The sequence below is a fragment of the Euleptes europaea genome, chromosome 4, assembly GCF_029931775.1.
Source record: "Euleptes europaea isolate rEulEur1 chromosome 4, rEulEur1.hap1, whole genome shotgun sequence".
Classification (NCBI taxonomy): Eukaryota; Metazoa; Chordata; class Lepidosauria; order Squamata; family Sphaerodactylidae; genus Euleptes; species Euleptes europaea.
This window is the reverse complement of record NC_079315.1, coordinates 112,968,236-112,995,476: the sequence shown is the minus strand read 5'-3', so window position 1 is coordinate 112,995,476 and position 27,241 is coordinate 112,968,236. Positions and strand designations below refer to the sequence as shown.

The window sequence follows — 27,241 nt, the reverse complement described above, 5'->3', positions numbered from 1 at the left end:
GCCTCACCCATCTCACAGGGTGTCTGTTGTGGAGAGGGGAAGGCAATTGTAAGCCGGATTGATTCTGACTTAAGTGGTAGAGAAAGTCGGCATATAAAAACCAACTCTTCTTCTTCTCTCCAGGGTCTCAGGCTGAGGTCATTCACATCACCTACTTGCCTAGTCCCTTTAACTGGAGATGCCGGGGACTGAACCTGGGACCTTCTGCATGCCAATCAGATGATCTACCACTGAGCCACAGCCCCTCCCCTAGAGTCCCCATTTATTTCAACCCAGGCTTGATGTCAGTATGATGTGTGTTTCTCTCCTTCCTCCATATCCTTTGTTGCTGCTTGCAGGAGAAAAGCAATACATCGTAACAGTGTGGTGTGACCTGTAGATTCCTTTGTTTCTGAGTAAAGGACAGGGCACAAAGGAAGACGTAACCTTTCAAAAACACAGATTGTAAGACATTAGGCCAGCGGTTCACAGATTTCTTAAAGTGGGACTGACTTCTAAACGTACCTGTCTTTTTCAAGACCCATGAGCAAAGTGATTCCACGCTACCCAACAATTCCCCCTAAGAGATTAATTTCTATATTTATTAATTTGATTCCATGATTTCATATACATTCTACATGGCAGCTAGCAAATAGGGAATTTTAAAACAGCCACTGAAAATCCCAAACTGATAATTCAGTGCAATCATTCATGCCAGCGATTATTAAATCCTCATACAAGCAAATTAGAATGGCAATTGTACAGCGTAAGCCTAGCAGAGTTATATTCCTCAGGCAAAACTCAGAAGGAAATTTCTCCACAGTAAAGCCTAATGGTGAAAAGCCCTGGAATTCAATTCTAACAAACGTTCTGAAGATTATATACTTCCCTGCTCACAAAATCTTGCAAACTGACATTTCAGGAATGCTAAATCTACCGTGGCATTTTGGGTTTCAGCAACAAAATCGGTGGCAAAGAGAACAGGCTCAAATTTGCCAGTGATCAGTGGGTACTGAAAATCACAACTCCCTCATCTTGGTTTTCAAGAATCTGCCAAGTCATAGGTGTCAAGAACACCCAAGTCAGGATGCTTAGATCTGCAGCCATAGCTCATTAGCATCAGATGTTCAGGTTGTGGACCATTCCTGGAGCATATATAAGCAGGTAGGTAGGTTGGTGATACAGAGAAACAGCCAGGTGGTTCTCTGCACCCATGCAAGAGTGAAGGAGCATCACAGATCTGGAGAGTTTATAGGAGGCAACGGCATGGGAGTGGTTTGCTGGAATCACCTGGTCAAAGGATCCTGGTTTAGTGACCTGGCTTGAACTGACTGCATCCCCTTTCTTTGGTGGCGCAGGGAGGATATACCATTGCTGCTGGACCCATATGGTACCTTGGTTTAAGCATGGCATGACCCAATAATTTGCTCTTGAAGCATGTCATGATAAGGCATGTTGCTTAATGCACTTGTTCAGCAGTACTTTAACGACTACTGCTAAAAGTTAAAGGAGAAAGTGCCAAAGCAGGACTACAGCTGAACATCAAGAAGACAAAAGTAATGACTACAGGAGAATTACTCAACTTTAAGGTGGACAATGAGGAAATTGAAATTGTTCAAGAGTTTCTATTCCTTGGCTCCATCATCAGCCAAAAGGGAGATTGCAGCCAAGAAATCAGTTTGAGACTGGGAAGGGCAGCCATGAGGGAGCTAGAGAAGATTCTTAAGTGTAAGGATGTGTTGCTGGCAACCAAGATCAAATTAATTCATGCCATCGTATTTCCTATTACTATGTATGGGTGTGAAAGCTGGACAATGAAAAAAGCTGACAGGAAGAAAGTAGATTCCTTTGAAATATGGTGTTGGAGGAGAGTGTTACGGATACCCTGGACTGCCAAAAAAACAAATCAGTGGGTTATAGAGCAAATCAAGCCTGAACTGACCCTAGAAGCTAAAATGACTAAACTGAGGCCGTCGTACTTTGGTCACATTATGAGAAGACAAGAGTCACTGGAAAAGACAGTTGTGCTAGGGAAAGTTGAAGGCAGCAGGAAAAGAGGAAGGCCCAACAAGAGATGGATTGACTCTATAAAGGAAGCCACAGCCCTCAATTTGCAGGATCTGAGCAAGGCTGTTAAAGATAGGATGTTTTGGAGGACGTCGATTCATAGGGTCGCCATGAGTCGGAAGCGACTTGACGGCACTTAACACACACGCACACTTTACTTTTCAGTTTGTTCTTACTCAGCACCTTCTATCCCAACAGACCTTTCCAGGACAAAGATCTGCAAGGTAACTGCGGACCGGAATACAAAAAACAGCACCAACCGCTTCAAATTTATGGGAATTCATGGGACCTCAAGGGTCAATAAGGCCTTTTTCATTTAGTCAGATTATATTTCTCCCCTTCACAGCAAACTGTTCTACTTAAATAATTTCACATGATGCAGCCCTGAAGCTTTTCTAGTTGGTAGCCATTGTATAATGCGGAATTCTGCCTTTGTCCACCTATAAATTCAGAGCAACTAAATGCCACCTAAAGTTCAAACTATGCACAATTTTGTTTAAATCTGGGTCTGCCTCTATCAAGTATAAAGAGTCTGGAGTCCCAAAATTAGAATGACCTATTGAAGATGAGTTTTAGCCACCTCAACTCTTCTGCCTTCCTCAACATGCCTACCTGCCCCTCTCTCAAGCGTCCCCCCCCCCCGGCAAATTCACTGTTGCCATGGGAGTCCAACTGGAGGGGAAGAAAAGACTGCGAGATGGAAGAGGGTTCTGTTCTCATTATTTGCACACCAGCAATTTTGAGCCATTTTGACAATGAAGAAAGCTGGTGGGAAGAAAGTAGATTCCTTTGAAATGTGGTGTTGGAGGAGCGTTTTACGGATACCGCGGACCGCCAAAAAGATAAATCAGTTGGTTCTGGACCAAATCAAGCCTGAACTCTCCCTAGAAACCAAAACGACTAAACTGAAGCTATCATACTTTGGTCAAGAGAAGACAAGAGTCACTGGAAAGGTAATAATGCTAGGAAAAGCTGAAGGCAGCAGGAAAAGAGGAAGATCCAACAAGAGATGGGTTGACTCTATAGAGGAAGCCACGGCCTGCAGTTTGCAAGACCTGAGGATGTTAACGACTGGACATTTTGGAGGACATTGATTGACAGGGTCACCATGAGTCGGAAGCGAGAGACACTGTCTTTCAGTGTTAATCCTCTGAAGATGCCTGCCACAGCTGCTGGCGAAACGTCAGGAAATAAAATCCCAAGACCACGGTCACACAGCCTGGATAGCCTACAAGAACCGATGAACTCTGACCGTGAAAGCCTTCGACAATATTATGAAGAATTATCTCTCAATTTCTTGCCTTGTTGACTTTGATCTTTACAATTTGCAAAGCTGAGACATTAGCAATTTTTGAAAGCTCAAAAATTCACATTTTGGCTGAATTTTTAGAGCTCTGTGAAAACTTGATAATAAAATTTATTTTATCTGTTTGGACAAAATTAACGTTTTCCCCTTCCCATTTTATTTCTTGCAGGTCCCCTTTCATTCATTCTTATGTCCCCCTCCCTTTTCTTCCTCCCTATTGTTCAGAGCTAGGGAAGAGAGGGCTTAAAGGAGGAAAAGGCTTTTTCAGAGTAATGTGACTTATGTATTTAAAAAAATAAACGTTAAAAAAGATGAAAAAAAGTTTTCCCCACTCTCTGCTAGTCAGATAAGGAGACATGTGAACCTCTCCAATATGCACTCTAACATAATCTTTAATCGTCAGCCGAACCAAAAGGCAGCTATGTTTCCAAAGGGGAGGGGCTGTGGCTCAGTTTGTAGAGCATCTGCTTGGCATACAAAAGGTCCCAGGCTCAATCCCCGGCATCTCCAGTTAAAAGGACTAGGCAAGTAGGTGAGGTGAAAGACCTCTGCCTAAGACCCTGGAGAGCTGCTGCCAGTCTGAGTAGACAATACTGACTTTGATGGACCAAGGGTCTGATTCAGTGTAAGGCAGCTTTATTTGTTCATGTGACTTTTGGGGAAGGGCCGTAGCTCAGTGGTAGAGCATCTGCTTGGCATGCAGAAGGTCCCAGGTTCAATCCCCAGCATCTCCAGTGAAAAGGGACTAGGCAAGTAGGTGATGTGAAAGTCCCCTGCCTGAGACCCTGGAGAGCCTCTGCTGGTATGAGTAGACAATACTGACTTTGATGGACCAAGCATAAGGCAGCTTCATGTGTTCATGTCTTCAAATCTTGTGTTTTATAACACATGTAAGAGAAATCACCTAAATGTTGTTCTTCCATCTAGGAAAACTATGTTTTCCTTAACAGTTCCATCAGATCCGGTACAAATTTTGCTCTTTCTTTCCTGTTACATGATTTTTCGGGTTGCCTTGAGGCATCTCTATATAGCTTTAAAAAGGGAGGATGGGGCAGTGGGAACAGCAAGTGAATAAACCCTATAATGAGGACGAGCTACTTCAACTCCACCCGGACATAGTTGTCAATTCATAACCGATTTATGGTGACCCCTCGTGGGGTTTTCAAGGCAAGAGATGAACAGAGGTGGTTTGCCTCCACGTAGCATCCCCAGCCTTCCTTGGTCTCTTATCCAAGTACTTGAAGGGCTGTCATGTAGAGGAGGGTGCCGAGTTGTTTTCTGTTGCTCAAGAAGGCCGGACCAGAACCAATGGGTTGAAATTAAATCAAAAGAGTTTCTGTCTAGACATTAGAAAGAATTTTCTAACAGTTAGAGCGGTTCCTCAGTGGAACAGGCTTCCTCGGGAGGTGGTAAGCTCTCCTTCCCTGGAGGTTTTTAAGAAGAGTTTAGATGGCCATCTGTCAGCAATGCTGATTCTGTGACCTTAGGTGACTCCATGTGTCCATCAGAACATTTCAGTCCCCTTCCGGGTCTATTGGACTGTGCAGAAAATGGCTTCTCTAACACCAAACAGCAGCCTGCAGCCTTTCCAGCTCTGCTTTTAAATGCTGAGAAGGGAGTGCTTAAGAGAATCGCTTAGAAATGGGCCGACATCAAAATCCACAAGAGCCAATAACTATCAGGCAGGCGCTGAAATGAAATGAGACCGAAGAGAGGTTTGGGAGAGTTGTTAATTGCCTTAAAGACAGCCGTTAAGTGACTACCTCTGAGAAAACTAAATGACTGTGAGGGAAAGACGCAGTAATTCTTTGTACCATGCTCACCTCTGGAGCAAGTGATGTTTATATTTTTGCAGGAAGAAAACATTCAGAATAAGATTTGCAAAGCCCACTACTCTGAGAATCAAGGCAGACAGATGAACCAAGTCTGGAGTGACGTTTTTGACAAACCAGGCTACAATTATTAACAGCCAGCATTAATATGTATGGAACAAAGTGTTGGGTCCTCTTTGTTGCTTGATTTAAGAGGAAAAAACAAATTAGGTGGCTTAACAAGACGATATTGATGCCCATCAGTTCTGCCAAATCTCACGATGGATCCCAATGACATGGATTATAAGAAAGCTAGAGGAACCAAAATAGATAGGCATGCATAGATCACAAACATGCATGCATGTGTGTGCACAGACACATGAGTAATGAATGCTAAAAATATGAAAGAGAAAATAAGGATCTTGTCCACATTTTTCATCATTTGAACACATGAACACATGAAGCTGCTTTCTACTGAATCAGACCCTCGGTCCATTAAAGTCAGTATTGTCTACTCAGACTGGCAGCGGCTCTCCAGGGTCTCAGGCAGGGGTCTTTCACATCACCTACTTGCCAAGTCCCTTTAACTGGAGAAGCTGGTGATTGAACCTGGGACCTTGTGCATGCCAATCAGATGCTCTACAAACTGAGCCACGGAGCCTCCACAAGTAAACAGGTATAAGAAATTACCTTATGCAAAATATTCTGTTGCCACAAGACTGGAGGGACAGAGCACAATTTAAGACAGAGTTCGCCAACACCTTTCCTGGCGTCCACCCACTGTTTTAGAAAGTGGGTGGGGCCAAATGGGGCTTTTCCCCCAGAAGGCCTTCCAGCTGTCCAGTGGAGATCTGATTGGCTGTGCAGATCTTAAAAAGCATTGCTTTGCTTGTTAGCAGCGCCACCACTGCATAAGGACTTTTCACTGTGTCTTATCCATCTTCAAGTACTTGAAGGGCTGTCATATAGAGGATAGTGCTGAGTTGTTTTCTGGTGCCCCAGAAGGTCAGACCAGAACCAACGGGTTGAAATTAAATCAAAAGAGTTTCCATCTAAAGTTAGAGTGATTCCTCAGTGGAACCGGCTTCCTCGGTAGGTGGCGAGCTCTCCTTCCCCGAAGGTTTTTAAACAGAGGCTAGATGGCCATCTGTCAGCAATGCTGATTCTATGACCTTAGGCAGAACATGAGAAGGAGGGCACCTTGGCCATCTTCTGGGCATGGAGTAAGGGTCACTGGGGGTGTGGGGGGAAGGTATTTATTAATTTCCTGCATTGTACAAGGGGGTGGACTAGATGACCCTGGTGGTCCCTTCCAACTCTATGCATTTATGATCTTTTTAACGGGAGATGCTGGGGACTGAACCTGGGGCTTTGTACATGCCAAGCAGAGGCTCTTCTAATGAGCCCTTCTCAACCTGAGACCCATGAGTTCGAAAGACCGTCTCTTTCCACATATAGTTGTGTGCCAACCACAGTTGTCGGGCAGTCGTCCATTGGCTATCTCACAAGTTAGGACGGCCAGTCTGGCACCAACCAAAGCCTGGGCCTTTTCTATGGTGGCTCCAGCTCTGGGGAATGGGCTCTCTGAAGAGGTGAGCTCCCCCTCCTTAGAGATCTTCAAGGAGGGCTGCAAGGCCAGCCTGTTTGCCAGGCATCTTTTAAGGGGGGAGTGCGAAGGGGTTTGGGGGTTTGCTATTTTATTTTTGGTTTTAAACTGAAAATGTTTTTTATAAACTATTATTGTAAGCCGCCTTGAACCACAAGGAAAGGTGTGGGGTATGGATGTTTAAATAAAGAAAAGAACTAGCCCACATCCCCTCCCCTCCCAAATCTCTTTGTTTACTGATAAACTCTTCCAATATTGGCCTGTCTCCTTCAACTGCATACTCAGGGTTTCTCTTTGTAGTCACCCATCAGTAAAGGTGTTGCAAGCCACAGATTGGTATCTCTTTCACTGTTATATTAGCTCAGCTTTGCTGGCAGGCAATAGCAGCTGAGTGGCGGAGAACGGAGACGAAGCGAGGAAAGCTGGGCAGAGGCTTCCTTTTAACATTGAGGCAAATCTGCGCCCAGGTAGAGATCTCTCCTCAAGAGCTATGAGCTTCTTATGTAATTCAGTCTGAGCCAAGGTTAAGCAAGGCTACACTTTAAAAACACCCGCACATGCACGCGTGCACACACACACACACACAGTGATAACAAGCTGTCAATTTCTTTTTGGCAGTTTGGACCTCCAGTAAAGAGTGTTCTCCGCCAACACTAAGAGTGTTGTGCACATTATTTTAAACAGGGACAACAGCTCCCTACAGCAGCAAGAGTTGGGGTTCTTCAGGGTGATACCGTGGCTGCTTGTCTAATACAGATGACTTCACTAGTTGTGAACATTTTTTACTCTCAAGCAAATCCACAGGACCCAAACAGACCTCTCAGCTAGCTGGAAATCCAATACAACCCTTTTCTTATTGGGATCAGCACCGGTCTTAAATGGTCAGCAACGAAAGCCCTCGATCCAGCCTACCCAACATCTTCAGACTGTTTTAGCCTTCTCCTCCCCACGCGTCAAAACCTCTCTTACTTCCAGACAGCCAGGGTTATGTAGTGGTTAGAATGCTGGGCAAGGAATTGGGAGTCCAGGGGTTCAAATTCCTACAACGTTCACCTTATGCCTGTAACTCTCACTCAGCCTGATCCACCTCGTGGGGTGACTGGAAGGATAAAATGAGCGTGGAGAGAACGAGGTATGCTACCCTGAGGTTACTGGGCAAAGAGTGTAACAAAGAAGGGCTCAACTGAACACCTCTCATTCTAAACACAGCACCAGGATCTTCACTGCGTGACTGAAGGGGCCGTGGCTCATTGGAAGAGCATCTGCTTGGCATGCAGAAGGTCCCAAGTTCAGTCCCCACATTTCCAGCCAAAAGGATCAGGTAGGAAGTGATGTGAAAGACCTTTACCTAAGACCCGGGAGAGCTGCTGCCAGTCTGAGTAGATAATACTGACTTTGATGGACCAGCGGACTGATTCAGTGTAATGCAGCTTTATGTGCCTAACTTAAACGGGGATCAAGGAAATGTCAGATATTTTAGGGGAGGGGCCGTGGCTCAGTGGTAGAGCATCTGCTTGACATGCAGAAGGTCCCAGGTTCAATCCCAGGCATCTCCAGTTAAAGGGACTGGGCAAGTAGGTGATGTGAACGACCTCAACCTGAGACCCTGGAGAGCCGCTTGCGGTCTGAGTAGACAATACTGACAGTGATGGACTGAGGGTCTGATTCAGTAGAAGGCAGCTTCATGCGTTCAAGGTAAGGTGTGGCAGCCATGTTGTGGCTGGCTCTTCCTCCTGCCACAGCTATTTTGTGGCTGCCTCCACCTCACTGTTTCAGATTTCCAAAAGTGTCCGCAGACCCAAAAAGCTTTGGGACTTCAGGAATAAGAATTCTAACCCCACCAATTCACATGGGAATGGAACAAACACTTGTGCTTTTCAATCCCTGAAGCAAATAATATATATCCACAGGTACGGCAATATACAGGGGGATCTTTTTTTTTTTTAAAGCAGCGACTTGTACAAAATATACACAGTTAAGTTTGTTGCAAAGAATAGGGAGGGATGCTGAGATGCCTAGCCTGGCACTTTGCACAATAGCAAGCCAGTAAGTACTTTGAGGGGGAACGAGGATAAATAATCACAAACCTGGAGATTTGGGGGGGGGTGCCTGAGGAGGGTGGCATTTGGGGAGGGGAGGGACTTCAATTGGGGTATAAGGACGTAGAGTCCACATCCCAAAGTGGCCATTTTCTCCAGGTGAACTGATCTCTGTCACCTGGAGATCAGTTGTAAACTCAGGAGATCTCCAGCCACCCCCCTGAAGGTTGGCAACCCTACTGGGAGAGCTAGAGACTTTTCAAACAAAGCTCAGTTCAGGGTCTCAGTTTGGGACCCCTGAAAGCTCTATGGTCAACCCAGCCTTGCTTTGATAACTCCTAATTTCTCCCCCCAACAAAGTTGCCAACCTCCAGGTGGTAGCTGGAGATCTCCCACTATTACAACTGATCTCCAGGTGATAGAATTCAGTTCCCCTGGAGAAAATGGCCGCTTTGCCAATTGGACTCTATGACACTGAAGTCCCTCCCCTCCCCAAACCCTGCCCTCCTCAGGCTCCGCCCCCAAAATCCCCAGGTATTTCCCAACCCCTAGCTGGCAACCCTACCCCCTAATCATGGAGCTAAAAAGTATTCTGTGGATACAGGGACTCCCCCAAGACGCCCCCCTCCAAGAATAGTCCGCAGAACCCAGAGCAGTTGCAACGGAGATCGAGATATTCGCGACAACGTAAGAGGATTTACCTGCTCGTCTATCTTCCTCTGCAGCTGAACAACCTTGTTCTCCATGCCGACGTTGAGCCTCTTCAAGTGCTGGGCTGACCGGGCCTCGATCTTCAGGGCCTTCAGCTCTTGCCTGGCCTTCATGCGCCTGAAGTAGCACTGGATGACCACGGCAGCGCTTCTGAACCTGAGGAAATGCCTCCTGGCCAGCCAGGCCCGGGTGTTCTTCTGGATGATGGTGGCTTTGTGCTCTGCAAGCACCTACAAGGGAAAAAAACAAACCAAACGTACATACATAGGTGGTGAAATGACCCCTCAAGGAATAAACCAAATGAGCAACAGCAGTGTTCAAAATCAACTTTTTTTCAACAACTGTGAGGAATAATTTTAATGAGCTGGCTTTTTTGGGGGGGGGATGTGTTAAGTTTCACTCCACAGTGTATAAAACACAACATTTGACACAGGAATCATAAGAAGAGGAGTTGGTTTTTATATGCCAACTTTCTCCACCACTTAAAGAAGAATCAAACCAGCTTACAATCACCTGCCCTTCCCCTCCCCATAACAGAAACCCTGTGAGGTAGGTGGGGCTGAGAGAGTTCTGAGAGAACTGTGACTAGCCCAAGGTCACCCACCTGGCCTCATGTGGAGGAGTGGGGAAACCAACCTGGTTCGCCAGATTAGAGTCTGCCACTCATGTGGAGAAGTGAGGGATCAAACCTGGCTCTCCAGATTAGAGTCCACCACTCTTAACCACTATACCACACGGCACGTAAGAAACAAGAGTACCATGCTAGATCGGACCAATGGTCATCTAGTCCAGCATCCGTTTTCAACAGCATCTCATCTGAGGCCACCAGCAGGGACCATGGGTAACAGCCCTCACTTGCTGAGATTCTGACAATCAGGCATTCTGTCTCTGTACCCCGAGGTCCCGATGCAGACAAAAATGGTATAGGAACACAGGATCATACACAAGGGTTTGCTTTGTCTTACTTAATGCTCCATGAGGGTCGCCATAAGTCAGTTGTGAATCGACAGCACATTCTTCTTCTTCAGGAATATCCAAGTAGAAAATGTGGTACATCTTGTGGTACTCGTGAACGGTACACGTGAGCATTTAAAAATGACTAAAAAGTTCTTCCATCCCCCAAATGCCAAGAGTTTGAAATGAAGAGATGGTGGTCTGGAAATGATGGCCAATGCATACGCCATGATCTTTTGCGGGATTGTGTTCTCAGCAAACAGGCCCCCTAATTTGCTGGCCATCAGTGGGACACCTGCCATTCTGCATGCTGAAACACAACCCTACGCTGAACTGGCTGGCAGATTCAAGATGACAGAATCTGCTCTGGGGGGAATGAGTTTGATGACTCATTTAGCACACTTAGAGGATAGCACTGCCTCCCCCCCCCACACACCCAAAAGGAAGAAAGTCTTGAGCATGAACTGATGCAAGCAAGCAGCTGCATTATCAGGCAGGACTCAGATAAGCACTGTCCCTTCAGGTAAGTTCCTGATATCAAATGACATTTTCAGATTTCCATTTTTGCCTGGGGGCACCTCTTTGTGAGAACAGCTTCATTAAGCCAGCCCTCCGAGGGGTGGCGGAAGAATTGCTTTTGCACGTACAGCTGAAACGTAAGAAATAACGGAAGCTACACGCTTTTGGAATCTGAAAACACACAACCTTCCACTTCGAGAAAGGAACAACACAAAAAGCGGATGAAATCCTTGCCATGAGAAGCAACCGGGCAACCCAGCACTTCATTTGCTGGTCTGTACCAATACACACAGGTCTGTACCTATATACATAGGAGCTAGTATGGTGTCATGGTTAAGAGCAGTGGAGTCTTATCTGGAGAACTGAGTTTGATTCCCCGCTCCTCCACATGAGCGGCAGACTCTAATCTGGTGAACTGGGTTTACTTCTCCACTCCTCCACATGAAGCCGGCTGGGTGACCTTGGGCCAATCACAGTTCTCTCCGAACTCTCTCAGCCCCACCTACCTCACAAGGTGCTTGTTGCGGAGAGAGGAAGGGAAAGCAATTGTAAGCTGGTTTGAGACTCCTTAAAGGTAGAGAAAAAGAAGGGTATAAAACTGTTCTTCTTCTCCTTCTAAGTGACATTTGTGATCACACCATAGGAGAAGAAAGTTGCAGATGGGTACTGTGTTGGACTGCAGTAGAGGAGCTAGGTTTGAGCCCAGTAGCATCTTACACACCCACAAGATTTTCAGAGTATGAGCTTCTGAGAGTCAAAGCTCTCTTCATCAGACATCTGAAGAAGGGAGGTTTGACTCTCGGAAGCTTATACCCTGAAAATCTTGTGGGTCTCTAAGGTGCCACCAGACTCAAATCTAGCTCTTCCACGGTAGGAAAAGAAGCCGAGACTATTCTTAGAATGCTACCATCAGGACTAACCCAAAAGTATCAAGACAAGCTGCAGCCAGGGTTTTGAGAAGCAATTTCAGAAGCTGCCTGCATTTCTCGAAGCAAAGATATTTCCAGGCCACAAGTATTTTCAAAACAACGCGCACACCTTTTGAAAGGCCCTTCGAACAAACATTCCTCGGGCGAAAGCCTGGATCGTGACGGCGGCCCCATGGATCATCTGGTAGGCTCGGCGGATCCTCAACATTCGGTATTGTTTCTGGAACACAATGGCTGCTTTCGTTTTCCTCAGGTGGTTGGCCAATCTGTTAGACAGCAAAGGAAGTCGATGGTTGATAAGCAGCCCAACCAAAGCCGAGAAAATCCCTGCCCGCGCTTTGTTGTATTCAAGACCCCTTTCCAAACCCTGTCCCGTCGTTCTCCTGTAAAAATCAATCAATTCATTACACCACTCAGGTGGTGTACACCACCATTCATTACACCACTCCTGATGTCAGTCGCCAGCATCTCTGTTTTACGGAGGGGGAAACTGAGGCTGAGAACGGACAGCCACACGTAAACCACCCTGAGTCTTGCGGCATCTGTGTGACCTGAACGCAGCTATTTCATTTGCATCTGTCTTAATTTTTAAGATACAACTTTATTAAGAGGGGCTGACAGTAAGGATGGTAGAGTGAAGGAAATGCTGCCGCTAGCCACTCTCCCTTTAGCTTCAATAGCAAATGCGTAGATACAAAACCAAATGGATTGATCTAGGAGCCATCTGAACCCTAACCAGTAGGGAAGGGGTCGCCAATGGGACACCATGGTGCCCACTGACACCTTTTCTGGTGCCTGTCAAGTGTTTTTAGGAAGTGAGAGGGGCCAGGTAGGGCTTTTGCCCAGCAAACCTTCTGATTGACTACTGGAGATTTGATTGGCTGTGCAGGATTTTTTCAAAACATTGTTTTGGAGGCAGCTGCCACAGCACCAGGATCTTCACTGTGTGAAGGTAAGCTGTGGCAGAATGTGGTCACTGGCTCCACCTCCTGTGGCAGCCATTTTGTGGCATCCATTTTGTTGCTGCGCCCGCCATGCCGTGTCAGAATTCCCAATTTGCCCACAGGCTCAAAAAGGTTGGGGACCCCTGCAGTAGGGCATGATCAACATGCTGGCATGTATAAGGAGGCTCTCAGTTCTTTTAAACATCAGTGCATGGCACATACGTCTCATTCAACTAATAGAGTGCCAATGTGGTGTAGTGGTTTAGCATGTTGGACTAGGATCTGGGAGACCCAGGTTCCGATCCCCCCTCTGCCATGAAAGCTGGTTGGGTGACCTTGGGCCTGTCATGCATTCTCAGTCTAAACTACCTCTCAGGGTTGTTGTGAGGGTAAAATGGAGGAGTGGAGAATGCTTTGGGTACCCACTGGGGAGAAAAACACGGTGCCAATGAAGCAAGTAAAATAAAATCCATACAATAAACAGATGAGTCGAACCTCTCTGGGAATTTTCTGAACTCAACTATGAGGTCTGAAATTTTTAAAAGTTGTTTTTCTAAGCAAGTAAGTGCAGAGATTTTTTTCTGGATACTCCAAAATTCTTGTTGGTCTCTAAGGTGCTACTGGATATGAATCTACCTGATCTATTGCAGATACGGTTGCCAACCCCCAGGTGTTGGCTGGAGATCTCCTCCTACTACAACATCTCCAGGCGACAGAGGCCAATTCACCTGGAGAAAATGGCCACCTTGGAAGGTGGGCTCTATGGCATTGTACCCCACTGAAGTCCCGCCCCTCTCCAAACCCCGCCCTCCTCAGGCTCCACCCTCAAAATCTCCAGGTATTTCCCAACCTGGAACTGGCAACCATAATTGCAGACCAAAGTGGCTACTCTACGAAAATAGATTTCCCCCCGTTTCTCTTCATGCTCGGCTCTTGATGTTTGGATCGCTCAAGACCTCCTCATCAAGGTTAGCAGTTCCAGTCCCTCCAGCATCAAGGAGCAAGTGAAGCACAGCGTAACTCCAGCTTACAGGACATATAGGGCAACAGCACCAAATTGATTTGACATTTAAAGCAATGTCCATTGGCTTAGCAACTTCTAGAAGCATGGCTCTAAGCAATCCCTACATGGCAGTTAATTTGGGATGTGGTTTCTATTTTCGCATACCCTTGCAATTCAGAACCTTTACTCGAGGAATTTACAACCAACTCATTACTCTATGTCTCAATAAATATTTATAAAACCACAAGTTTTTAAACTTGTTAAACTCGCTTCATTGGAGTTTATGATTTGTTCCTTGCTTGGAGCATACAGGAGGGGGGAAATCTTGTGACAAGGAGACGGCTGATCCAATTTCCTATGGAGATTGACCCCTGCGAGGCACCCCATTTTCTTCATACTGACAAGGATGGGTCTTTCACAAAAAGGAAGACAAGGAAGTGCCTGCTTGAATGAGAACCAACCAGATCGACACAAAATACTTTGCGAGCTTTTGAGCTCAGCAGCCTGATTTTGAACTTGTGTTCTGATTCTGCAAGGAACAGTATAGCTGTTTATAATTTTGTTTTATGTCCTCAACCACACAGGCATCAAACTTTTTTACTATATTTATAGTTGGCCTTTCTCTCTGAGACTTGATGCAGATATACACAGTGTAAGTCAACAAGTTTATTGCTGTGGTTAATACTTCTTCAGTCATGTTCCACCCCCACCCCCCAACAGAAATTAGAATCAGAGAATCATAGAGTTGGAAGGTACCTCCAGGGTCATCTAGTCCAACCCGCTGCACAATGCAAGAAAATTCACAACTATCTCACCCCACACCCCCAGTGATCCCTGCTCCATGCCCAGAAGATGGCAAAAATCTGGCCTGGAGGAAAATGGCTTCCTGACCCCAAAGTGGAAATCGGCATTACCCTGGGCATGTAAGAAAGGGCCACGAGAGCCAAGCAGTGATGCAATCCTTCCTGCCCTCCCTCTCATGATCTGCCTAAGTTTACCAAATCAGTATTGCTGACAGATGGCCATCTATCCTCTCTTAAAAGCCTCCAAAGAAGGCGACCCTACCACCTTCCGAGGAAGCTTGTTCCACTGAGGAACCGCTCTGTCAGGAAGTTCTTCCTAATGTTTAGCCGAAAACTCTTTTGATTTAATATCAACCCACTGGTTCTGGTCCGACCTTCAGGGGCAATAGAAAACAACTCAGCACCATCCTCTGTACGACAGTCCTTCAAATACTTGAAGATGGTTATCATATCACCTCTCAGTCTTCTCCTCTTCAGGCTAAACATACCCAGCTCCTTCAACCTTTCCTCATAGGACTTGGTCTCCAGACTCCTCACCACATTCACTGCCCTCCTCTGAAACTGCCTACAGAAACATGCTGGTTCAGAGTAGACAATGCTGGACTGCTAGCAGACCAATGACACACACACACACACACACATTCATGCACACTAGATTACAGCCTGCATTGCGTTTTGGGATTGTTTTCAACACCATAAGTGTCATTAAACCAAACATCTCTACGGCTGGCACTCAGTTCTCTCTGAAGCCTTGCCCAAAGCTTACCTGCGGGCCAGGTGCCCTCGGGTGTGCCTCTGGATTAGGACGGCCGCTTTCCTCATCCGTCTGTACTTCAGCCTCTGCAACCAGCCACGCACGGTTTTCTGTATCATGATGGTGGCGCTGCGGAACTTGTCCGCTCGCAATTTCTCCAAGTAGGCCACCTGGCCCGCACGGAAGAAGATCTTGGTCCGCCCAAACTGGAACTTGTCGGGATCCTGTTCAAAAGTGCCAGAGGAAACGGGGTTAAGAAACATAAGAAAGGCTCTGCTGGATCAGACCAAGGTCCATCAAGTACAGCAGTCTGTTCACACAATAGCCAACCAGGTGCCTCCAGGAAGCCCACAAACAAGATGACTGCAGCAGCACCATCCTGCCTGTGTTACAGAGCACCTAATAGAATAGGCATGCTCCTCTGATCCTGGAAAGAATAGGTATGCATCATGACTAGTAGCCATTTTTACTAGTAGCCTTAAATAGCCCTCTCCTCCATGAACATGTCCACTACTCTCTTAAAGCCTTCCAAGTTGGCAGCTATCACCCCATCCTGGGGCAGGGAGTCCCACAATTTCACTATGCATTGTGTTAAAAAATACTTCTTTTTATCTGTTTTGAATCTCTCACCCTCCAGCTTCAGCAGATGACCCCACATTCTAGTATTATGAGAGAGGGAGAAAAGTTTTCCCCTGCCCACTCTCTCTATACCATGCATAATTTTATAGACCTCTATCATGTCTCCTCTTGACTGCCTTCTTCCCAAGCTAAACAACCCTAAGCGTTTTAACCGGTCTTCATAGGGCAGCTGATCTAGCCCCCCCGATCATTTTGGTTGCTCTTTTCTGAAAGAAATGTGTAACTTCTGTTGGCCCCCAGTGGGGAGAAAGGGTGGGTATAAAGGAAACAAACAAACAAGTAAATAAAAAGGAATTAAATGCCATTTTACAACTGGGAGAAATGAAACATACAAGTATGTGTTCACTGCAGCATTGGCCACAGATGTCCAAAACAGGACTTCAGACTTTGAACCAGGATAGAGCAGAGCACACTTAAGCAGGTATGTGCATCCAGAAGGACCATGGCTTGGTGACAGAGCATCTGCTTTTCATTCAGAAGGTCCCAGATTCAATCCTTGCCACCTTCAGTTGGAAAACCCAGGTAGTAGGTGATATGAAAGACCTCAGCCTGGAAACCAGGAGAGCTGCTGCCTGTCAGAGTAGACCATACTGACCTTGACAAACCAATGGCAGCTTGAGGTGTGCAAAGCGGAGGGGTTAGAGCATCTACTATTTGGGAGACCCAGGTTTGAATTCCCACTCCACTGTGGAAGCTCACTTGGTGACCTTGGGTGAGTCAAGGGAGCCAGCTTGGTGACCATGGGTCACTCAAGGGAGCCAGTGTGGTGTACTGGTTAAGAACGGTGGTTTGGAGCGGTGGACTCTGATCTGGAGAACCGGGTTTGATTCCCCGCTCCTCCACATGAGCAGCGGAGGCTAAGCTGGTGAACCGGGTTGGTTTCCTCCCTCCTCCACACGAAGCCAGCTGGGTGACCTTGGGCAAGTCACGGCTCTCTTAGAGCTTTCTCAGCCCCACCTACCTCACAGGGTGTCTGTTGTGGGGAGGGGAAGGGAAGGGGATTGTAAGCCAGTTTGAGTCTCCCTTAAGTGGTGGAGAAAGTCGGCATATCAAAACCAACTCTTCTTCAAATACTCTCAGGCCAACCTACCTCACGGGGCTGTTCTGAGGATACAATGGAGGAGACGACAATGTAAAGCTGCATTAATTTCCCATTGGGGTGAAAGGTGTGATATAAAATAAATAAATAAATAAAAAATAGACCAAAGGCAGCCTTAGGCCTACATTGCTATGGGTGTTATGAAGCATCCACTATTATATGATTCCCAGAATATTTGTGTTGACTTAAGTATTGAGGAAGTGAACTGCTGGGATTCTGACATTTCTTCTGCTCAAAAAGTAGCTATAGCTATAGCTCTACCTACTTTTTGAGCAGAAGAAATGTCAGAATCCCAGCAGTTCACTGGAAAAACAACAACCTTTATTGCTCATTGAAAAGGTCTTCTTTTAAACACCAAAACCATACACAGAGGAATGGGGGGAACAAAACCCTCGTTCCAGCTCACCTTAATCAGGTTCTCCAGCAGAGTTTTACAAATCGCCTTCTTGTCGGCCTTTTTGGAGAGATCCTTTTTCTTCATAAGGACTCGGTACCTGTTGAAGAAGTCGTGGTAGGTCCACCTGAAGAAAAAATACACTGTCCGTTAATAACTTATTCAACCCAAAGATGCTGCGTTGGTGGTATAAGACAAGGAGGAGCTCATATAAAAGCTGTATGAAACGGGGAAAACACTTTGTTACTTCTCAAAATACACAGACGTAGCAGAGTGGACGAGGTCATCCCGAAAGGGAGGCAGAAACCTCATTTGCAGGGTTGCCAGCTCTGGGTTGGGAAATACCTGGAGATTTTTTGGGGGGTGGATCCTGGGGAGGGCAGGGTTTGGGGAGGGGAGGAACCTCAGCGGGGTATAATGCCACAGAGCCCGCTCTCCAAAGCAGCCATTTTCTTCAGGGGAACTGATCTTGGTCATCTAGAGATCAAATGTAATAGCAGGAGATCTCCAGTTGTCCCCTGGAAGTTGGCAACCCTACTCGTCTTGGATCCATGCTTGGGAGATGTAGCAGGGCCCCAAAATTTCTTCCCAGAAACAATTTAAGGAGTTACTCCCTAGCCCCCACTGTTTTAGCTTGTTCACAAAATAATATTGCACGAAATAAATACATCACTCCCTAGATAAAACAGCTAATGACACTTTATTTGCTTTCAAGTAGATCGGAGAATTGTGTGAGAGACATGGCAACTTTTCTCTTTATAGCGTCAAGAAGAAATTAATCTTCATTCCCCCCCTTTTTTTTAAAAAAAAGTGTGAAATGGCTGTTAAATCTAGGGAAAGGAATTTAAGGAGTTATATTCTGTGCTTCGAACTTGAGCTGCACAAGCAATGAGCAGTGACAAATGTCGTATTAAATTCCCAGTGTTGTGAAAGGCTTCCAATCTTCTGGAGAGCAGGGTTTGACTGAGAAGGCCAAGCACTGAGTGGCGAGCTTCAGGTTCAAGAATGCTAAGCTTGGGTTTCCAGCTGCAAAGCCCAAACAAAGCAGCATTCCCCACACAGTAGGAATCCCCTGAGATTACGTGCTGTCGAGTAGCAACCAATTCACAGCAACCTCAGGTCTGTGGGGTTTTCAAGACAAGAGACGTGCAGAGGTGGTTTGGCATTGCCTTTCTCCGCAGAGCAACCCTGGTGTTCCTTGGTGGTCTCCCATCCAAATACTAGAATCATAGAGTTGGAAGGGACCTCCAGGTTCATCTAGTCCAACCCCCTGCACAATACAGGAAACTCACAACTACATCCCCCCCACACCCCCAGTGATCCCTCCTCCATGCCCAGAAGATGGCCATGATGTCCTCCGTCCTATGAACTGCCCAAGGTCATAGAATCAACGTTGCTGACAGATGGCCATCTAGCCCCGGCTTTAAAACCTCCAGGGAAGGAGAGCTCACCACCTCTCGAGGAAGCCTGTTCCACTGAGGAACCGCTCTGTTAGAAAATTCTTTCTAATGTCTAGACAGAAACTCTTTTGATTTAATTTCAACCAGTTGGTTCTGGTCTGACCTTCTGGGGCAACAGAAAACAACTCGGCACCATCCTCTATACTGACTGTGGCAAATCCCAGAATGAGCTCGGGCTAAGCTGGGCTCTTCAGGCTGCTTATTCAAGGGTCTTACTTAAGTATGTAAGTTCTGCCAAGTCACAACTTACTTTTGGCGACCCCAGCAAGGGGTTTTCAAAACAAGACACAAACAGAGGTGGCTTTGCCATTGCCTTCCTCTGAGCAGCAACCCTGGACTTCCTTGGTGGTTTCCCATCTAAGTACTAACTATGTTTGACCCTGCTTAGCTTCTGTTACTGGGCTACGCTGGGCTACTAAACTACCAAGGCTGGTGAAATATGCTTGCAATGATATGCAATGCTTAGTGCTGTTTACCTTGGAAAGAAGGCGGTTAAGGGGAGACACGATAAGAGGTCTATAAAATTATGCATGGTATGGAGAGAGTGGACAGGGCGAAGCTTTTCTTCCTCTCTCATAATACTAGAACGCGGGGCCATCTGCTGAAGCTGAAGGGTGAAAGATTCAAAACAAATAAGAGGACGTATTTCTTCACACAGCGCATAGTTAAATTGTGGAATTCCCTGCCCCAGGAGGTGTTGAAGGCTTTAAGAGGGGAGTGGACATATTCATGGAGGAGAGAGTCATGATGCATACCTATTCTCTCTAGTATCAGAGGAGCATGCCTGTTATATTAGGTGCTATGGAACACAGGCAGGACGGTGATGCTGCAGTCGTCTTGTTTGTGGGCTTCCTAGAGGCACCTAGTTGGCCGTTGTGTGAACCGACTGCTGGACTTGATGGACCTTGGTCTGATCCAGCATGGCCTTTCTTATGTTCTTACGTAGAAAGTCATGGCATGCAGGGCAATTTCACCTACACATAAGCTAAAAAGCCTGAATACCTCATGTACATCAGCACAACGTGGAGCACATATATTTGTACACTGCTTTGTGATAAATTAACAGGAAACTGTGATTCGTCACAGCTCCTCACTGCAGATACGCACATTAGGTCATTCATGTTCATATTTGATCTGTTTAATTACCATAGGGAAGGAAACTGGCAATCCGGATGAACGGGCTGAAAGACATACAGAAGTTGACAGGTGTCATTCTGCGTGTGGTAGGGTTGTCAACCAGGCTGGGAAATTCCTGGATATTGGGGGGGGGGACCCTGGGGAGGGAACTCAGCAGGGCATAATGCCACTGCGTCCACTCTCCAAAGCAGCCATTTTCTCCAGGGGAACTGATTCCTATAGGCAGGGGGTCAATTGTAATTCTGGGAGATCTCCAGGCTGGTGTAGTGGTTAAGAGCGGTGGTTTGGAGCGGTGGAGTCTGATCTGAAGAACCGGGTTTCATTCCCTACTCCTCCACGTGAGTGGCGGAGGCTAATCTGGTGAACTGGATGTGTTTCCCCACGGCCACACACAAAGCCAGCTGGGTGACCTTGGACTAGTCACACTCTCTCAGCCCCACCTGCCTCACAGGGTGTCTGTTGGGGGGAGTGGAAGAGAAGGCGATTGTAAGCCGGTTTGATTCTCCCTTAAGTGGCGGAGAAAGTTGGCATATCAAAACCAACTCTTCTTCTTCTTCTTCTTCTTCTTCTTCTTCTTCTTCTTCTTCTTCTTCTTCTTCACACAGCCTGCCATTTTCCATTTTGGCTCCTGATCCCACGACTCAGAAGATTCTGACAGGCTTCACCTACAACTTGCCAAGTTCTGCTACTCCGTACCTGCCCGCATGTCGCCTTTCTGCTTAGCATTTTTTTAAATCGAGTGCCGACGACCCGCGCCTTAGCCCCTCTCATCTAAGAAATCAAGGCACTTTGTTCTTGCTCAAATACGGTTGAGCTGCTCTTTCCAACGAGGCGTGCAGAGTCACGGGAAAAAGAGGATTTTCCGATTTATTCAGCCATTAAACCCAAAATGCAAACAAATGGTGTGGAATGCGCCGGACTTAATGCTTCCACCGTGGTGTGCTTTCCAAGCCCGCGTGCGAATAAATCAGGATGATCTTGCTTCCTAATCATCCCCCTATTGAGAGACAAGGGCCCCCTTCACAACGATGCTTCTAAACAAGGGAAAGGGGGCTGTTCCCTGGGCCTTTGTTAAACCCTTGGTTTCTGATTTAATCTTTAAATTAAATCGTTGGGTAACGACCTGGGGCAATGACTGGCTGCGGCCAAGCTTTAATCTGAGGAGCTGGAGTGCTGTATTTTACTGCTTGGAGGAGGCATCTCTCTGCCACCGGATTGAGATTTAGGGCCTGCAGAGTGGATTCTGAAATTGGCTCACTGTCTGCCAAGTTTCAGCCCACGCAAATTAAAACTGCTGAGTTATGGACCCCTCAAAACGAGTGTCGCTGGGAAGTTTTTGGGGGCTGCCAACGACTGCAATAATTAAAACAGGCCCAGTTCCCCCCCCAAAAAAAGTGGGGGGAGGATAATGAACCTCCAAATCCCTGCAGGGCTCTTGAAACACGGACGAAACGACACTTTGGCACACGGCCTTTTGCAACAGCTGGAAGAAGCAGTCCAGCCCAAAGCCACAGAATGAATCCCATTTCCCCTTCTTTGATAGGTATAATAACTGGACTTTTAATCCTCCTGTTAAATGCCAATGGCGCTACCTCCTTGTAAAAGGAACTATGCGGAAGGAAGAGCATGCATCTGGCAACCTTCAATTCATGTTGCAGCTACTGCCTTCTCGTCCTGCAGAATTCATAGAATCGTAGAGTTGGAAGGGACCACCAGGGTCATCTAGTCCAACCCCCTGCGCAATGCAGGAAATTCACAACTACCTCCCCCACACATCCCCAGTGACCCTACTACATGCCCAGAAGATGGCCAAGATGCCCACCCTCTCATGAACTGCCTACAGTCATAGAATCAGCATTGCTGACAGATGGCCATCTAGCCTCTGCTTAAAAATCTGCAGGGAAGGAGAGCTCACCACCTCCCGAGGAAGCCTGTTCCACTGAGGAACTGCTCTGTTAGAAAGTTCTTCCTAATGTCTAGACGGAAACTCTTTTCATTTAATTTCAACCCGCTGGTTTTGGTCCAACCTTCTGGGGCAACAGAAAACAACTCGGCACCATCCTCTCTATGACAGCCCTTCAAGTACTTGAAGATGGTTATTGTGGCTGCGATCAGGTGTGTTCTTGCTGAACGAAGCCCAAATCTTGTGCACGGCAGATTATGTGGCCGGCTGCTCGCAAGAAGCGCTAGCTCTTTCATGCATAATTTTTTTTCTTGCACTGGTATAACCTAAAGCTTGCAATAAAATAAATGTAAAATATTCCCAAAGCACCAGTGGTGTAATTGTCCCTTCAAAAAAATTAGTTTGGCCTTGAGTTTCAGGTTTTCAAATCATTTAAGTTCTTTTTACAAGATGTTACAAGGAAGGGAAAGAAAGACGCGGGCTACGAAGACGCTACTCTGGCCCCCCTGACAAGTTACATAAGAAGAAGAAGAGTTGGTTTTTATATGCCGACTTTCTCTACCTTTTAAGGAGAATCAAACTGACTTACAATCTCTTTCCCTTCCTCTCCCCACAACAGACATCCTTTGAGGTAGGTGGGGCTGAGAGAGCCCTAAGAGCTGTGACTAGCCTAAGGTCACCCAGCTGGCTTCATGTGGAGTTGTGGGGAAACCAACCCGGTTCACCAGATTAGAGTCCACCGCTCATGTGGAGGAATGGGGAATTAATAGGGTTGCCAACCTCCAGGTGCTAGCTGGAGATCTCCTGCTAGTTACAACTGATCTTTAGCTAGGGTTGCCAAGTGCCCGGTGGAGGCAGGTAAAATCCCGCCAATCCACCAGGCTGCCTGCCGAACACCTGAGGGCCGGTGGGCAACACGTAACCTGCGGAAGTGACGTGGACGTTTGGGCAGAGATTGACAGAGCATCCGCATTGCTTCCGAGTAAACCCGGAAGTGTCGTAGGCGCGTCGTGCACTGAAGAAAAGCTCCCGCCGATAGAGCTGCGGGCTCTGATAAGCCTATCTTTAGCTGATAGAGATCAGTTCACCTGGAGAAAATGGCCCCTTCGGCAATTTGACTCTATGGCATTGAAGTCCCTCCCCTCCCCAAACCCCACCCTCTTCAGGCTCTGCCCCAAATACCTCCCACGGTTGTAGGGTTGCCAACCTCCAGGTACTAGAGGGAGATCTCCTGCTATTGCAACTGATCTCCAGCTGATAGAGATCAGTTCACCTGGAGAAAATGGCAACTTTGGCAATTTGACTCTATGGCATTGAAGTTTCTCCCCAAACCCTCCCCTCCTCAGGCTCTGCCCCAAAAACCTCCTGCCAGTGGCGAAGAGGGACCGGGCAACCCTAGGAATCAAACCCAGTTCTCCAGATTAGAGTCCACCACTCATTAACCACTACACCATACAGGATCAGACTAAAGGCCAATGTAGTCCAGCGGTCTGTTCACACAGTGGCTGATCAGCTGCCTCTAGGAAGCCCACAAAAAATGACCACAACAGCATTATCCTGCTTGCGATCCTCAGTAACTGATTTAAAGAGGATACTGCCTCTGGTACTGGTGGGACTAGATACCCATCCCGATTAGTAGCCATCGATAGCTCCATCCTCCATGACTTTGCCCACTCCCCTTTTAAAACTTTCCAAGTTGGTGGCCGTCTTTTTCTCCCTCCCCTCTTGGGCTTCCCTTCGTTTCTTTTTATTCCCCTTCTCTTGTTTGAGAAACAAGCTTTGATAAAAAAAAAAACATTTTACAGGAAAAAAACTTTTAAAAATGCAGTCTGCCCACCTATTATAAAATAAAAGGATTATTAATATGGGAAGCCAGAGAGAAATTTAAATGACATGAACGTCACTCAACAGAAAGTCGCCGGTCAGCGCAGAGGCAATTTGACCGTGATAGATCAGTGGTCTTACTCAGGATAAGACTGCTTCATGCGTTCATTGTGGAATAAAATGAGGCAAAAGGGGTGAATGATGGCCTAGAGTTTGTGACCCGACTGACCATTACATGCAATTCTTTTGAAAAGTGAAGAGGCAGGTATTGTGATTGGCTTGGCCTTCTGGGGCAGCAAATTTTAGGGTTGTGCTCATGATCCCCTCTTGGGTTCAAATGGGTTGAGGATTCCCGGCTTAGTTCAGGGCTCGATCCACTCTCAGCACCTCCTAGTGGCAACCACTGAGGAGGAGGAGGAGGAAAAAGAGGAGGAGGAGGAGGAGGAGGAGAAGAAGAAGAAGAGGAGTAGGAGTAGGAGTTGGTTTTTATATGCCGACTTTCTCTCCCTTTTTAAGGAGAATCAAACTGGCTTACAATCACCTTCCCTTCCCCTCCCCACAGCAGACACCCTGTGAGGCAGGTGGGGCTGAGAGAGCTCTAAGAGCTGTGACTAGCCCAAGGTCACCCAGCTGGCTCCGCGTGTAGAAGTGGGGAAACCAACCCGGCTCACCAGATTAGCGTCTGCCGTTCATGTGGAGGAGTGGGGAATCAAACCCGGTTCTCCGGATTAAAGTCCACTGCTCCAAACCACCGCTCTTAACCACTACACCACCCTGGCTCAACCCCCATACCTCCAGGAGTTTCTCAACCTGGATCTGGCAACCCTGTCCCCAACTTTGGGTTCGGTTTTTTGTCACGGTAGACCATGGCAATGCCGGGAAACGTTGGCTACAACTCAGGGAAGGCACAATGCGCAAGGATTTGTCTGTAGTAGGAAGCAAGTATATCTACCGGTAGTTGGCCCAGAAGCAAAACCCCAAACTCTTTAGCTAAAACGATATATTCTTTTCTTCTTTGTAAACCAAACAAAGCTGATGGGTAGCTACGTTAATTTATGGATCCTGCTTCCCTAGGAGAGACCACAAGGCAGCTGAAGGCGCATTATGAAAAATCGTTCTGCAGAGGGGAGCCGGTGGAAAACATTTCAATTATGTATGTGCAGTGTCTGTAAAGTTCAGCAGCTGTGGTTTTTACTCCAAACCGATACGAGGCCGCATCATCTGACAGACAGCTCAGATGAACGAAAGAGGCAGGAGTGAGAAGCGTGGAAAGTGCAAGAGAGAACCCAAACCACCCTGGCTAGATGAGGTTAGTTGCCTGTTAGCTAAGGTGAGCTCAGAACCACAATAGCAACTCCAGGAACTTGGGATCTGGGTTCCAAGGAGGATACAGAAGTTACTCTTACGGCTAAGATCAAGGAGGGAGTCCTACTTACTTCATTGATACCCCGCCTTTCTCCCCAACATGGACTCGAAGAGGCTTACACAGTTCTCTCCTCCATTTTTATCCTCACAAGATAGGGTTGCCAGGTCCCTCTTCACCACTGGCAGGAGGTTTTTAGGGTGGAGCCTGAGGAGAGTGGGGTTTGGGGAGGGGAGAGACTTCAATGCCATAGAGTCCAATTGCTAAAGCGTCCGTTTTCTCCAGGGGAACTGATCTCTGTTGGCTGGAGATCAGTTGTAATAGTACCTGAAGGTTGGCAACCCTATCACAAGACCCCACGGCACGAGTGGGGATCGGAACTTGGGTTTCCCAGAATCCTATTCTGACACTTTAGCCCGGGGCCGGACACTTTAGCCCAGGGGTGTCGAACTCATTTGTCATGAGAGCCGGATTTGTTACGAGGGCCAGATATGACATAAATGTCACTTGGCCAGGCCAGACCATGCTTCGCCAGCCCAGATCGAGACTGGGGGGTAGGGTGGGGCGGCTGCCTCGGCTGGCTCGTGGGCCAGATGAGAGCTCTCAAGGGGCCAGATCCGGCCCGTGGGCCGTATGCTTGACACCCCTGCTTTAGCCATTAGACCACACTTGCTCTTCTTGCAGAAGCGCAATAGATTTCTGCACACACAAGGGGACAGCCTGGGTTTTCACAGATCTTTCCTCCAGCCTCACCCTCCTTGGCCACATCTCATTCAATTCCAGTTCATGTGAGTGTATGCACATACACACATGTACAAGAGGGTACTGAAGGAAGGAGGAGGTAAAGGCCTTGCTATGTGCACAGAATTTGTCCTGCACTTCTCTGGATCCCATCCTACAGATCATTCTCACAGGCGGTAAAATGCCAGTCATCAGCCACTATTTGCCAAAGGGGGGGGGCACAATCCTCTAAACATATTTTTTGCAATACGGAAGGAGATTGTGCATGCGTTTCTTGGATAGAGAGAGGCCAGGCTTTTCTTCAAAACCTTGACAGGCCTGTGAACATGCCAAACAAAATATTTTTAATGAAGGTTTTGTGTCCTGAGGCAGTTAGAATTCTGCTTCTCTTACTCTGCATAATTTATTCTGCTGGTTTTACCAGTTGGCACAATTTATCCTCATTCCGCTAGTCTGGGGAGAGGGGAGGAGGGAACTAGTGCCGGTATCGAAAGCCCTGCCTCTGCCCCCTAGATATCTAATTCATCTTGGGGGCTTGTGAGGTTTCAACAGGTGTTAGCCACATGCTGTCAAGCAAACACCACGAGGACTAGAAACTGGCTTCTTAAAAAACACGTAAGCTGTGTTCTTTGCCCATTCATTCTGAACTTTTACTGTAACCTCATGCAATTAATTCACGCCTTCAGTAGTAGAGAACTGCAAGAGGCAAGGCTGCTAAAGTTAATTATAGCTCTGTATATTCCCAATGCATTTTGGACATCTCCATTGGGGGAATTTATTTAGCAGCTAGCGAGACACAAAGCTCCGTTGCCTTTTAAGGTGCCATCTATAAGAACACAAGAAGAGCCCTGCTGGATCAGACCGGTGGTCCATTTAGTTTGGCATTCTGTGCACACAGAGGCCGACCAGTTGCACTGGAGGGCCAAACAAACAGGGCAAAGAGGCTGAAGCCCTCCTCTGATGCTGCTTCCTAGCACCCAGTTTCTGAGATTTACTGCCTTGGAATAAGGGGGTTCCCTTTCCTCACCATGTCTTACTAGCCACTGATGGACCTCTCATCCATGAATCTGTGTAACCCCCTGTCTATTCTCGCATAAAGCCTAGAAAGGATATATAGCTTCTCTACCCAGGACATGTGCACCATATGGAGATATGATGATATCTCATAGAATCACAGAGTTGGAAGGGACCACCAGGGTCATCTAGTCCAACCCCCTGCGCAATGCAGGAAATTCACAACTCCCTCCCACACCCCC

At 47.0% G+C, this 27,241-nt stretch overlaps 1 protein-coding gene across 1 annotated transcript in view; it reads right to left on the bottom strand.

Annotated features, from left to right (window-relative positions):
* MYO5B (myosin VB) overlaps positions 1-27,241 on the bottom strand; it is a 336,132-nt gene that overhangs the window by 64,431 nt on the left and 244,460 nt on the right. The window contains exons 18-21 of the mRNA XM_056847832.1: positions 17,570-17,684; positions 15,438-15,649; positions 12,031-12,187; positions 9,510-9,749 (exon numbers count right to left, since the gene is read on the bottom strand). Coding sequence (XP_056703810.1) covers positions 9,510-9,749; positions 12,031-12,187; positions 15,438-15,649; positions 17,570-17,684 — 724 coding nt within the window. The remainder of the gene's footprint in view (positions 1-9,509; positions 9,750-12,030; positions 12,188-15,437; positions 15,650-17,569; positions 17,685-27,241) is intronic.